General features: G+C 32.5%; 1 protein-coding gene and 1 long non-coding RNA gene across 2 annotated transcripts; both read right to left on the reverse strand.

Annotated features, from left to right (window-relative positions):
- Positions 1–2,641: 2,641 nt before the first annotated feature.
- On the reverse strand, positions 2,642–3,641 carry LOC133706237 (uncharacterized). Its single transcript, XR_009844471.1, has 2 exons — positions 3,513–3,641; positions 2,642–3,369 (listed from the first exon to the last, which is right to left on the reverse strand). It is a non-coding gene; the product is annotated as an uncharacterized LOC133706237 (long non-coding RNA).
- A 2,911-nt stretch (positions 3,642–6,552) lies between these two features.
- LOC133668285 (laccase-14-like) lies at positions 6,553–9,368 on the reverse strand. The gene is made up of 6 exons (XM_062088059.1): positions 9,190–9,368; positions 8,839–8,990; positions 8,403–8,647; positions 8,150–8,275; positions 7,102–8,040; positions 6,553–6,937 (listed from the first exon to the last, which is right to left on the reverse strand). Exons 1-6 carry the CDS (start codon positions 9,295–9,297, stop codon positions 6,804–6,806), a joined length of 1,704 nt encoding a protein of 567 aa, XP_061944043.1. The 5' UTR covers positions 9,298–9,368; the 3' UTR covers positions 6,553–6,803.
- Between the last annotated feature and the right edge of the window lie 3,785 nt (positions 9,369–13,153).

A 13,153-nucleotide genomic window follows, 5' to 3' on the forward strand; every position in this document is an offset into this window, starting at 1 on the left:
CAAACTCTTAACTATTAATATCATAGTTTTGAAATTTATCTTGTCTTGATGAGTCAACCCAACTAACAAGGACCTAAATTGGTTTGGATTTTATTCAAAATTATCTACATAATTGATCAGATTTAACTTAGATGACTCGGTGGATCCACCTACTTGGTAGGATAATTCGATCAAACCTCAGCTGCAACTTAATTAATTTTATTTTTAAAAAAATTTACATCATTTTAATTTTTTTAAAAAATATTTTATTCAAAACAATGTGTGTTATTTTGAATAAGAATTACAAGAAAAAATAATTAATCTGAATTAACCAACTGACCCATAAGTTGAAAGGTCCAATCCATGGGGCATGTGGTCAAGTTTAGAACTATAATTAAGATATCCCTACAAAGATAACATAACATGTGATAACTGCTGCTTATTCTCCCAGAGTATGGAATAAAAAGTAAGGTAAGTAGTAAAAATAACTTAGGGTAATGTGTTTGTTTTTTCGGTTAAATCATATTTTTTAAAAAAATTAAAGTATTTTTTATTTGAAAATATATTAAATTGATGTTTTTTTGTTATTTATTAATGGTTTTGATGTGCTAAAGTTAAAAATAAAAATTATATAAAAAAATATTATTTCAATACGTTTTCAATTAAAAAATACTTTTATAAAAACATACATCGTATTACCAAACATATATTTAATACGGATGATGATAGGATTACTATAAACTATCACGCAAGCTGCCACCGAGGGATATGGTTAGGTGGTGAGTGGGATTGGAGATTTTCATAATTTTTTTTTATTTGTGTATTCGGTTATTTTTGGATGGAAAAATCACCACCATTGAACTTTTCTCATAAAATAAAATCTTTTGATACTAAATTTAGCAATTTTGATTGTTGAAATCATAAACATCGAATAACTTTCACTTGCAATATCTTTAAGTGACTTGCTCTTTTCTATTTCAATTCTAGTTATTGATAAATGAATTATTAAACCAAATAATTTAGGTGAGTCATGATTTTTTATGTGTTTTACATTTTATGCTCATTTTTTTAATTTAGTATTTTTACAACAATTCAAAACTTAATTTCATCGTTATAAAAGAATTTAATTAAAAGGAAAAAAAAGTTTGAAAACTGAAAAGAACTTCAGATCTTTGAGACAGACAAAGATTAAAAAAATAGGGATGAACATGAAAGTTTCTAAAACTTGAGGGGCTGAAAATGTGGGTATATATGAAATTGACAAAACTGCAAACGTAGGCCAACCATGGACCCTGGTTATATCAGCAAAACGCAGACATCTATGACTCTGTAATTTTTATATCATTCTCTTCCTCTTTTTCTTTTTTTAACAGATAATCACATGATTCAAAAGGGAAATCCTATTAAGATTTCTTTATGCATTTCCAAATGAGCACGATATGCATACTTCCAAGATAATGTTCAAGCTTAGGAGACAAAATATAAAGATTATATAACATGAAATGTGTTAAATTTGTCATAGTTTAACATGAAAATGTTAAGATACATGTGCGTGTGACAATCTTATATTAGTCGGAGAAATATTAAAATTCTTGTAAAGTGTAATATTGATTGAAACAAGAAAAATAAATAAATTAAATATTAAATTAACACCCTAAAATCTTCTTGGTTAACCCTATAAATGGATAGTCCATAGAAAAAAACAAAACATGCAAACCATAAAAGCCAAATACATTAGTATTTTGTTAAATTTAATTAGTTTGTTTTATTGAAATTACTGAATTTTTTCTTTTTATAAATTTTTATTGCAAGGGAAAATTTGAAATCATGCTATAACTAAATAACATCGAAATCAAGATATTTTCTTATTCTAAATATTAAAATTTTATTTGTCATTTACTTATAGATAATTTGTTTGTACCACATCGGTTACGTAATTTTTAGTACGAGGCACAAAAGAAACCCAAAAAATATATGAAAAAAAGCAATCTTTCAAGCTGGAATGACATGGCGGTTTGGAAGGATTTCAGTTCGCCATACATCTCAGAGACTGTATGGGCGGTATACATTTAGCACATGATGTATGCATGTTTTACGGGGCAGTTCAGTGCAGGAAACCGCAACTGGTGTGTTCACGGTTCCGTTACCATACACATTAGCAAATTCATTTTGTATGTTTTGTATGCGAAACGGAAGACAACATTTTTATTTTGCAGGCTATGGTACTTATACGTGAAGCCAAACCCAATAAATGTTTTGTGGAAACGTATGTGCGCAGTGATGACAGCCAAAAAGAGATGTAACAGTTCAAGGATAGTCAAGCTTTAACACTTTGTGGTATGTTGATTTTCAATCATTTTTTTCTTAAATTATTATTTACTTGAATTTGATGAATTTATTTTTTCTTTTTAAGGGGACATATAACAGCCGGTTGAAGGATAGATACGGAGACGATCCTGCAACTCACCTGGATATCGATTCAGATTTGTGGTTGGAGGCAAGATTGTCCAGTGGACCCGTGAAAAATCAGGTGTACCCGTGAAAAATTTACGGATGACCCGTAGCATTTCGACCAGTGAATGTTTGCAATCGATCTTGAACACTTAAACTCTAGAGTTTGAGGCAATATTAGACCAACGAGTACATGATCAAATAATTCATCTCAAATGAAAAATATGAACAACTCATTACGGATTGTCATAACTCAATTTTTTACAACATAAATTCACAAAAATAAAATGAATGAAGAAAAATTGAGTTTTGGGCCAAGACAACACAAATCGAAAATCATGAGAATTTAATCATAATGGATTGTAAGTTTGGGAGCCAAGTGTGGTAGAAAAAGAAAGAATTCATAAGTTTGGGGACTTAATTGTGCTTAGAATTAGTTTAATTAATGAAATCAGGGGCTTAATTGAAGAAATATTAAGAATTCAGGGCTGATTTAGCTCCAAATTGCAAGAAATTAAAGTCCAAGGACCGTTGTGTAAAAGACGCTGCAATGCAGGGTTTAATTACAATTTGGTCCAGGGGTCCGATTGAAAAATGTTAAAACATCGAGGACCAAATTGAAAAACAGCTACCTTCGCCCTGAAACGGTGTCGTTTCACGCCCATCCATCGTCGTCTTCCTCTGGGAACAGAGGAAGCCACCGGTGAAGAAAAAAACAAAAAGCTGCCCAGATGGGCAGCCCCTCACAAGCCAAATTTAGCCTACCAAGGTCCTCAATCCAAGCAGACTTCCTCCCGGACACGCTACTGGAATCCGGGCCAAAGTCTACCACCAACAGTCCAGGCATACTGTTGGCGTCGGAGTCTTAGCAGGAAACTAACTCCCCAAGCCATGCTTATCAGGAGGAGAGACGTAGGTTGGGGCAGAGAAGGAAGATCCCTATAAATACCAAGGAAATCAACGATCAAATTGGGGAGGGAAGAAAATAAAAAAAGACGGCGGAGGAGAGAACAAGAGAGAAAGAAAAAACCAAAAAAGAAACAAAAGAGACGAGAGAGATAGAACAGGAAATAACAACGAACAGGCGAGAGCTTGAATACAGGAACCTCGCCCAGCATCTGCAGTCTTGCGCAAATTCTCTGCAAAACAGGTAAGTCTTCTGTCTTCCCCCGCTCTCATTTTAATTCATTAGGTACTGTTCATTCTGCGATTCAATTGCCCAGGCTCTATAGCAAGCTTGCGCACGTTTGCAGCTAGAGATTAAACCGGCCGGGCTACTGGTCTGAACCAGTAACCGAGCCGGGCTGCTGGGTATAGTCCAGCCTATATGACTAGGCTAGACCCAGTCCGGAAAAAAAGGTTAACCGAGTCTGGGCCTCAGGTGCAGCCGGCCCAACCTTTATACCTCTATATAATTTTGATATTTAACCCAACAACATACTTTTGATGTTAGAACATTTTTAAAATATTTGTGGATCTTCATGGGGTTATTTATGGACCGTTGTATATTATTTTATTTGTGTTTTATTTTTTTTCTTTCCTCGATATATGCTCAATTTATGAACCTTATTGTAAGTGCAAATTTGTTGTGTTATACTTCTTTTAAATTTGTCTAAAAAGAGTCAATATAATAAAAATGATAAATAAAAAGAAAAAAAACATAAATTTTTTTTCTTTCTTCATTAAATATTCAAGGCTTTGCAAATTTATTCATTAACACCATAGTTAAAAATATTATATTTTTTAGAATTTGTATAATATTTATCAATATCAAAGTTAAAAATATTCATAAATACTCTTTATTGACATTAAAGTCAGGAATATGCTAAAAAAAACAAAAAAATAGAATAAATTCTTAGTAATTTTAAACAAAACTATCAATGAAGTCTATCTCAGTTTGAATGTTTAATGAGTAATATCATTTTTTTTTGTGTAATTAATCACACATTATAAAATTTTGATTGAACAGTTAAGGTTTTTAATATTCATGATATTAGAAGACCACTCTAAACTAAATATTTTCTTCTAAAAAAATAAGATATTATATATTTATTTTTTAAAAGAAATTTTTTAATCAGCCACCTGAATCTTTAAGTTTGACACGGATTGTAAAAAATTCTGACGAGTAATAATAAAAACGACTCGCATATGAATGGTACATATGTACCTTAGATCTGAAATTGGCAACACTGCAAACGGAGGTCAACCATGGACCATGGTTATATCAGCGAAACGCAGACATCGATGACATTGTGTAATTTTTATATCATTCTCTTTTTTTTTTCTTTTTTTTCTTTTTTTTTAACAGATAATCACATGATTCAAAAGGGAAATCCTATTAAGATTTCTTTATGCATTTCCAAATGAGCACGATATGCATACTTCCAAGAAAATGTTCTAGCTTAGGAGACCAAATAAAAAGATTACAACATGAAAATGTTAAGATACATGTGCGAGAGACAATCTTATATAAATTGAAAAATATTAGAAATTCTCCCATGATGAACTCCTTTTAATTTGAGTGTATTTCAGAAGTTAATTCTTGATTTTTCAATTATATAATCTATCTTATTAATCATTAATTTTCTTTTAAATTGAACACTGATTTAATCGATTTAAGTTTCTGCATTCAATAAAATTCATAATTTTCAATTAAATTTTAATATTTATACAATTAAATTCCTGATTTGACTAAATTAGCTTTTAAAAAATACAATTCAACCCCTAAACTTCAATTTCTTTCAATTGAAGCTCAAATTGAAATAAAAAATCAAATTTTTTTTGCAATTAAACCCTTAGTAAATTCAATTAAATCTCGAAAAAAATTTCAATTGAATTCTTAACATTCAATTTTGAGTTTCTCTTCTCAAATTGAATTTTTCTTGTCAATAAGATCTTCATCGGTTAAAATTATATTGTTAATTGTTTCAACTATGAATATTTTTATCCTCCCTAACCAGTCTTTAGAATTTTTCTAAGTGTTCTTGAACTTTTTTTAATTTTTTATATTTTTTTTCTGATTTGTTTTTGGTTTTTTTTCTTTTCTAATTTTTTATATATTTATTTGAGGCCTGAAAATGAAAACAACAAAAAATGTAACTATGAATAACAATTTTAACTTTTTATCAAAGTTGAATTCACTGTCCAAAAACTATCAAACATTTCACCTATTGAAACATACTGAACCCTAAATGGTATCAATCCCATACAAATTCAAAATTTCATTAAAATTTATACTAAACAATAAAATTGGCAAAAAATTCCAATTAATTATCCATCATTTATTCAATTTAAATTTATTTAACCTAAATTAATAACTTTAAACTTATTATTAATTTGATCAAAAATAGATTTTTTTAAATTTTCAACTTAACAATAAAATTGACAAAATATAACTATTATCCATTAAATTACCCATAATTTCTCCAATTCTAACACGCTTAAATTACAAAATCAAACTCAATTTCATCAAATAACAAATAAAATTAATTTCTCCTAAATCCTAAACAAACCCTAAAATACAAATCATACATTAATATAATAAAATTATATAGGGACAAGTTAGAAAACACTTAAATATACAAGCAAACAATAAATATGTCAGATAAAGTTTAATAAATTAACTTCAAATATAAATGAGTTTTTTAAAAAAGTGAACTTATTTACTAGGTGAAGTGAAGCTTGATTCCGAGAGGTTGGATATTTTTATCCTCCTTAACAAGTCTTTGAAAATTATGTAAATCTTCTTCAAGTTTTTTTAATTTTTTATATTTTTTTTAAGAAAGAAATTTGATGCCAGACAGATTAGATGGTCAGATTTTTGAAGGTGATGGCTAAATTTGCTAATTAATTTGATTTGAGAAAAGAAAGAATGATAGAAAACGAGCAGCTATCATATTTTAATTCATTTAAAACTATTGATGGAATTTTGGTTGGTAATTTCATCACATGATAGAATTTTGATTGTCATTTTAATGGATTATTATTAATAAAAATATTTGGTTGGTATTTTTATCGGAAATTACCGACAAAATAGTGTCCACGCCTTTTTTCAATTTTCTAGTAAGCATTCCATGGGAGCAGAAAGCAGAAATTTAAAATACCAACATGGAGTAGAAAAAGTACTCAAGTCGGTCCAAATTCCTTTATTAAATTAATAGCGAAGAAAAGGCTGACATTGCCAATCAAGAAAAGCAACATTCATTACACTTACAAATGAAATGTTCCTTATTACCAAAATAAAATGAAATGAAATGAAATGTTCTTTCTTAAGGATTTATTCAAATTACAATGCTGCAAAAAAAAATTAAAATATTCAAATAATTAAATCTTGATCAAACAGTCATTTGCTTCACTTGCGATATTGCAGAGGACTAGGAGCAAGATGGCAGGGTCGCCGGAGGAGGGCGCATACTTTGTGCCCTTGTTCTGCCGTTCCTCACGATGAGAACTGTGTCCATGCCCCAGCTTGAGTGCTTTTCCAAGTGACAATGGATGAACCACACCCCTGAAAAATGGGATCCATGCTCAATATCGCTATACAACAAGACTTGGAAAAGGACAGTTTGTGCTTAAAATAACGGGGCTAGCTGTCTCCAGTACTGTTAAACTATACGTGGATTAGAAAACTTAAACTATTGGTACGAAAGAGATATCTTCTAGAGGACTTACCAGGATTGTTGGCGACAAATCTGATGGCAGCCCACCCGCTCCGAGGAAGTGCAACAGTGTTGATTTCAGGAGGATCGATCAAATTGTAAGACTTGGGATCAGTCTCGTTGTTGAAATTACCCTTTCCATGACCAACCAGGTAGAAACTAAATCCATGTAGATGGATAGGATGGTTCATCTCAGCTAACAAATTAGTCCCTTGAAAGACTATCTCAACTGCTTCTCCATAATTCAACATCGTCACCTTTGTCCCTCTGGCCGTAATGACATTAATGCTCGTCACATTTCCTGTAAAGTTGAAATACTTTTGTGGCTCACTTGGGAAATCTGCGTCGAAAACACCATTGATGCTTCTATAGTAGGCTTGCAATATATCAATTGGCTTAGCTGCAAAACTGACGTTGTTCATGCTTGCAGCTACCCGAGTTGAATTAATACATGTTGCCTCGGTGCAAGGCAAATAATTCAAAGCAATTGCAATATAAAGACGTCGGTTAATTGTTTGAGGGACATTAACAGGGTGGTCTCTGCTAGCTAAACCCCTGACACGACTGGTGTAGTTTTCTGCAGCTGCAGTATCATTAAATACTGGGAGGACTGGGAGTGGAATAGCTGAAGGACGGCTATAGTTGCCATTATATTGGAAAATAGCTGTAGTAGTGGTTTCGTCAAATGCAACCCCAGCACCATCAGAAAAGGAGTAAGAAGCAATGTAATAATAGCTTGGAGGCTGATTTGCTGTGACCAAAATGTCCATTGTTTGTCCTGGGGTGATCATTATATAGTTGGTGGTTATGGGTTTTATGTACGCTGCATCTTGTCCAACAACTGTGAGGCTATGGCCCGCAATTCCGAAGAATTGTTCTTCGTTCATCACGGCATTTATGACTCGCAGAAGGTAAGTCCTGCCAGAATTAACCTTCAAACGGTATGTGTTTTCTGCACCAAATATGAAAAATGTGAGTAACTATTATAGTCATAATGATAATTGAATTTTTTTCCTCCACTTATCTCCAAATTATTCAGATAGACGGCATGCATGGCTTACCTTCGGAGCATGGATATAGATCTCCTGGCTGGCCATTGATGGTAAGACTATTGGATGGTGCAGGTCCAACACCAGTTGCAAGAGCTTCGTCAATCACCGCCTTCACATCACCCTTAAACCAAGATCCTGCAAACAATTTTTTTAAAATTTAAAAAGTCAGATGTACAATTTAGAAAGAAGATCTGTGACGTTTGATTGGAAACTTTCTTTTTTGAACAAACAATAATAATCCATGATGGAACTCGTTGCGCACCAATAATAATTGTTTGTTCTGCATAAGGTGCGGGAAACGGATAGGTGGTTCCACGAGCCGGCGAGATGACAATGGCACCATGGACTGTGGCTCGAGTCCAGTCGCTATGTGCATGCCACCACAGAGTTCCTTCTTCATCAGATAATATGATCTCGTATGTGAAGTTTTTTCCTGGCTGAATTGGGCACTGTGTGATATTTTCGGGGCCATCAGACCATGGATTTCTTGGCTGCTTCACTCCATGCCTGAAATATAAGAATATTAAAACAAATGTTAGGGGTTCGCCTAATTGGGACCTTCATATCTAGGAAATTGATGATAACTAATGAAATGTACAGTACCACGGTCTCCAAATTAAAATATTTAATCTTAGCTGACCTATCAGAGTTTTTTGTTTTTTTTAACACCATTTTTTATGTTATTAAAGAAAGATTACCAATGAATCGTGACACCGTAATCTCCTTCATTGTGTACATTGACATAAATTGTATCGCCTCTACGAGCATGTATTGTTGGCCCTGGAAAACTTCCGTTTACAGTAAGCATAGTCTTTGTCTCGCACAGTCTTGTAAACTGGGCATTTTGTAGCTGCAAATAAAGAAGAAAAAAAGTAAAAATTAAAAGCAATATTTTAAGCATTTAGCTGAAACAATTAATGGGAGTTTTGAATAAGCAGAGTGCATAAAGTAAACTCAGTTAAAAAAATGGATTAGGCTAAGTATAAATGAAAGAAGAAGAGGAAGAAGAAGAAGAAGCAATTTGCAAGCATGAAGAAGTAAAGGCTTACAACAAAATTATAGCGGTGAACACTGCTTTGAGCCATGCAAAGGCCCTGCCAATCCATGGCCATAAACCATATCAGCCCTGCGATAAAACCCAACCTGCTTATCCCCATTTCCTATCACTTCTCTCGTAACGATATATAATCAAATTCTCTCCCTCTCACTCTCTATCTCTCTGCATATAATCGATGATGCTTTGTGGTGATCATACTGGCCTGCATCCTTGGCTATTTATATAAGAAACCCTTGGTGATCCACGAGATGATTAATTTTACTTTGTCATGATATCAATAAATTAGACCTTTGAACTTTCAAAGAAAGACCTAACAAAACACATGAAAAAAAAAGAGAAATCAAATTGGATAAAAATAACTGATTTTTCAAAACACGCAAGAACACCACCCTGGGAAATTGAACACGGCTAAGAGGGTAGGTATTTCCACATTCTAAAGGAAACTGTAGGCGCTGTGTTCCTTGGTTTTGCTGTTATTTTCTTTGTTTTCGCTTATGATATGATTATATGTTGGAATCCATGAAATGACTTTCTAGTAAGGAGTAGCTTGGATTGCTTCTTCGCGAATAAAGAACGCGGACAGCCGGGTTCTAATTTTCAAAGGCAGAACCTTCGAAGCCCTCCTCTCGCAATCTCTGCCCTCATTATTATTAGATGGAGAGCATCAAGTGCTTGTCTTAAATCATTATTATTAAAGAGTTGATAAATATAAATAGAAAAAAAGAGAGAAGAGAGCTGTGTTCTAGGAGTGAGAAAACGGGAGAAGAGAAGAAAAGAAAAGGGAAAGAAGAAGAAGAGAAAAGAGGGAAAGATAAGGGAAAGAGAAGAGAGTTGGAGAAAATAAATTTAAAGGAAAGATTATGTATAAATGTGTGTTCTTTAAGCTTTAAATTTCTGTTTTGATAAATGTTATGGTTTTGAAGATTGTGTTTTGGGTTGATTGATGAATTGATTTAAATATTATGGGTTGATTGTTATAGATAATGAGTAAATTAGTTGATTTTGAGAGATTGTAGGTAAAATGATGATTTTGAGTTATGATTTTGTTTGAATGGTGAATTTGTGTTAGAAATCATGATATAACAGTAGGTAATTTGTGAAAATTCTGGGTTTGAGGTTGAAGATGATAAAATAGTTTGGTCTCTCAATTTGTGAAAATTACAGTTTAGTCCCCAAACTTGAAAACATTACAAATTGGTCCCTGGAGCATATTCCGAGATTCTGTACAGAATAAAAGAAGAATTATGAGCAGAATTCCAGTATAGATTTGAATTTTTAACACTTTCAATTTGGTCCTCCCATTTTGACAATTACAATTTGACCCTAAAAATTTGAAAAATTTACTGAATGGTCCCTGGAGCATAATTAGAGATTCTGTACAGAACTGAGGATGAATTATGGACATAATTCCACTATAGTCATGAATCTATGATATTTTTAGTTTGGTCCTCCAATTTGATAAAGTTACAATTTGACCCTTAAAAATATGATGAAATTCAGATTGGTCCCCAGTTGTAATTTTAGCCTTTTCATATTGGTTTGATGAACAATTGAGGGTTATTTGGTGAATTATTATCAAATCTTATTATTTGTTTTATTATGGATTAGATTTCGGGAAAACAGTTTAATTTTTGGGTTTTTAGGAAAAAATGACTAGTTTAGTTTAAAAACATATAGGGTCATAGAATATACCCTTAGTTAGATGTATTAAATAGGTTATATGTTCTTTCGAGTTGTTCTTAAGTATGCCACTTTTGTATTTAGATAATCCTGATATTCTACCGGCTGGATGTTAGTAGTATTTCCTTCGGTATATGCTTTTGAGTGTTGTTTGCTTTCGAGTCAGGTGAGTAGATAATTTTTCATATGCATGAGAAATATTATAAATATTTGAGCTGTTAATATGAATTGGATCATGCTTCTTGTTAATATATATGTTGATTATTATCCTTGTTACAATAAATCATGATCAATTGTTGAATCTGAATTCTTGATATGAACCGATATATATTTTGAATTGACTTCTGAATTGATAGCTCCTCATTTGATTGATGTCATGAGTTGAGCCTTGAGATATGAATATGTCTGTTTGATTGTGATTATGAACCTATGGTATGTCAGTCAGAATACCCATGCTAACAGGGTAGTGTTAGTCTTTGTGCATATCGTATCTGAACTCTAGTTGGTCGAGGGAGTCATTAACATGTGTGGACTGATCATCCCACAGTACGAAGCCTCATGTTCATTGCATTTTGATTTTCTGACGAGCTTTGCTTTATGATATTCTTGTTATGACCTATTTGAGAAACCTTCCTATAAGAACCTTGTCTATGTGCCGGTCATGGATTCGAAATTCCGGTCGTGACACAACCGCCACCCTTTTCCTCTCCATTCTCACAGTAGCCTCCACAAGCTCTCCCCTTTCATTATCCAAAACCAAAGAGGAAGTTGAAGATGGCCCAGTTCTTGTTCTGGCTTGTAAACCAGTATTCACCAAAAACCCATCACTCATTCCTTCAAAATCAGACACTTGCACCCTTGTTGAGTTCCAAGAACAAGGTTCCATGGCCAGTACAGCAACAACAAGAACGACCTAGGGCAGGGTATTGGTGTAATTGCTGTTTGAGGTGCCAATAAGTGTAACTTCCATTAAAACAGAGAAGACAAAAGTTGGAGTCTTTAGAATGCGGTCATTGATGTGGTTTTTTATAAGGAAGGAGAGGAAAGAAAAGGGTAAGTGGTCCAAGTGGAGATAAGTGGAGACTTTGAAGAGATGGTCGGACAGTATTTTTCAAGGCACCAATCCATCCAACAATCATGCGCAAATCTCTACTTACGTGTAAAGGGAAAAAAAGTTTGAAAACTGAAAAAAACTTCAGATCTTTTAATTGTTAGTTTTTCAACCGACATCCTCTGTTACTTAATTTTCTTAGAGAATCATGGGAGGAAAAAATATTATAAAGACGAAAGCAAACAACTGACATCCTTTTGTTATTGATTCAAAAGGGCAATCCTATTAAGATTTCTTTATGCATTTCCAAATGCATGCATGTTCATTTAATCTTTTAATATAAATATATTTTAGTAAACAAATGAGCACGATATGCATACTTCCAAGATAATGTTCAAGCTTAGGAGACAAAATATAAAGATTATATAACGTGAAATGTGCTAAATTTGTCATAGTTTAACATGAAAATGTTAAGATACATGTGAGTTTGACAATCTTATATTACTCGGAGAAATATTAAAATTCTTATAAAATGTAATACTGAATGAAACAAGAAAAATAAATAAATTAAATATTAAATCAACACCCTGAAATCTTCTTGGTTAACCCTATAAATGGATAGTCGGTAGAAAAAAGATAACACATGCCAAGCATAAAATCCAAATACATTAGTATTTTTTAAACTCAATTCGTTTATTTTATTAAAATTACTGAATTTTTTTTTTATAAATTTTTATTGCAAGGAAAAATTTGAAATCATGCTATAACTAAGTAACATCGAAATCAAGATATTTTCTTATTCCAAATATTAAAATTTTATTTGTCATTTACTTATAGATAATTTCTTTGTACCATATAGGTTACGTAATTTTTAGTATGAGACGCAAAAGAAATCCAAAAAATATATGAAAGAAAGCAATCTTTCATGCTGGAATAACATGGCGGTTTGGAAGAATTTTAGGGCGCCATACATCTTAGAGACTGTATGGGCGGTATACATTTAGCATGTGATGCATGCACATTTTACGCGACGATCACAATTCAGAGCAGGGAACCACAGCTGGTGTGTTCATGGTTCCGTTACCATACACATCAGCAATTCCATTTCGTTTGTTTCGCATGCGAAACAGATGATAAGATTTTTTTTAATTTCATCCATTTTTTGTATTTGTTGTTTTTTTATAAATATATTTAACTGACAATATTTTTATCTTGCCGCTATGAT

The sequence above is a fragment of the Populus nigra genome, chromosome 11 (assembly GCF_951802175.1).
Source record: "Populus nigra chromosome 11, ddPopNigr1.1, whole genome shotgun sequence".
Classification (NCBI taxonomy): domain Eukaryota; kingdom Viridiplantae; phylum Streptophyta; class Magnoliopsida; order Malpighiales; family Salicaceae; genus Populus; species Populus nigra.

What these genes read in the sequence shown, in the direction of transcription:
- LOC133668285 (XM_062088059.1), bottom strand. Translation starts at nt 9,297, where the DNA reads ATGGGGATAAGCAGGTTGGGTTTTATCGCAGGGCTGATATGGTTTATG. An exon ending in TCTATATCCATGCTCCGAAG is followed by an intron (nt 8,041 to 8,149) that starts GTAAGCCATGCA and finishes TATTTGGTGCAG; the next exon opens with AAAACACATACCGTTTGAAG. An exon ending in ATTTGTCGCCAACAATCCTG is followed by an intron (nt 6,938 to 7,101) that starts GTAAGTCCTCTA and finishes CCCATTTTTCAG; the next exon opens with GGGTGTGGTTCATCCATTGT.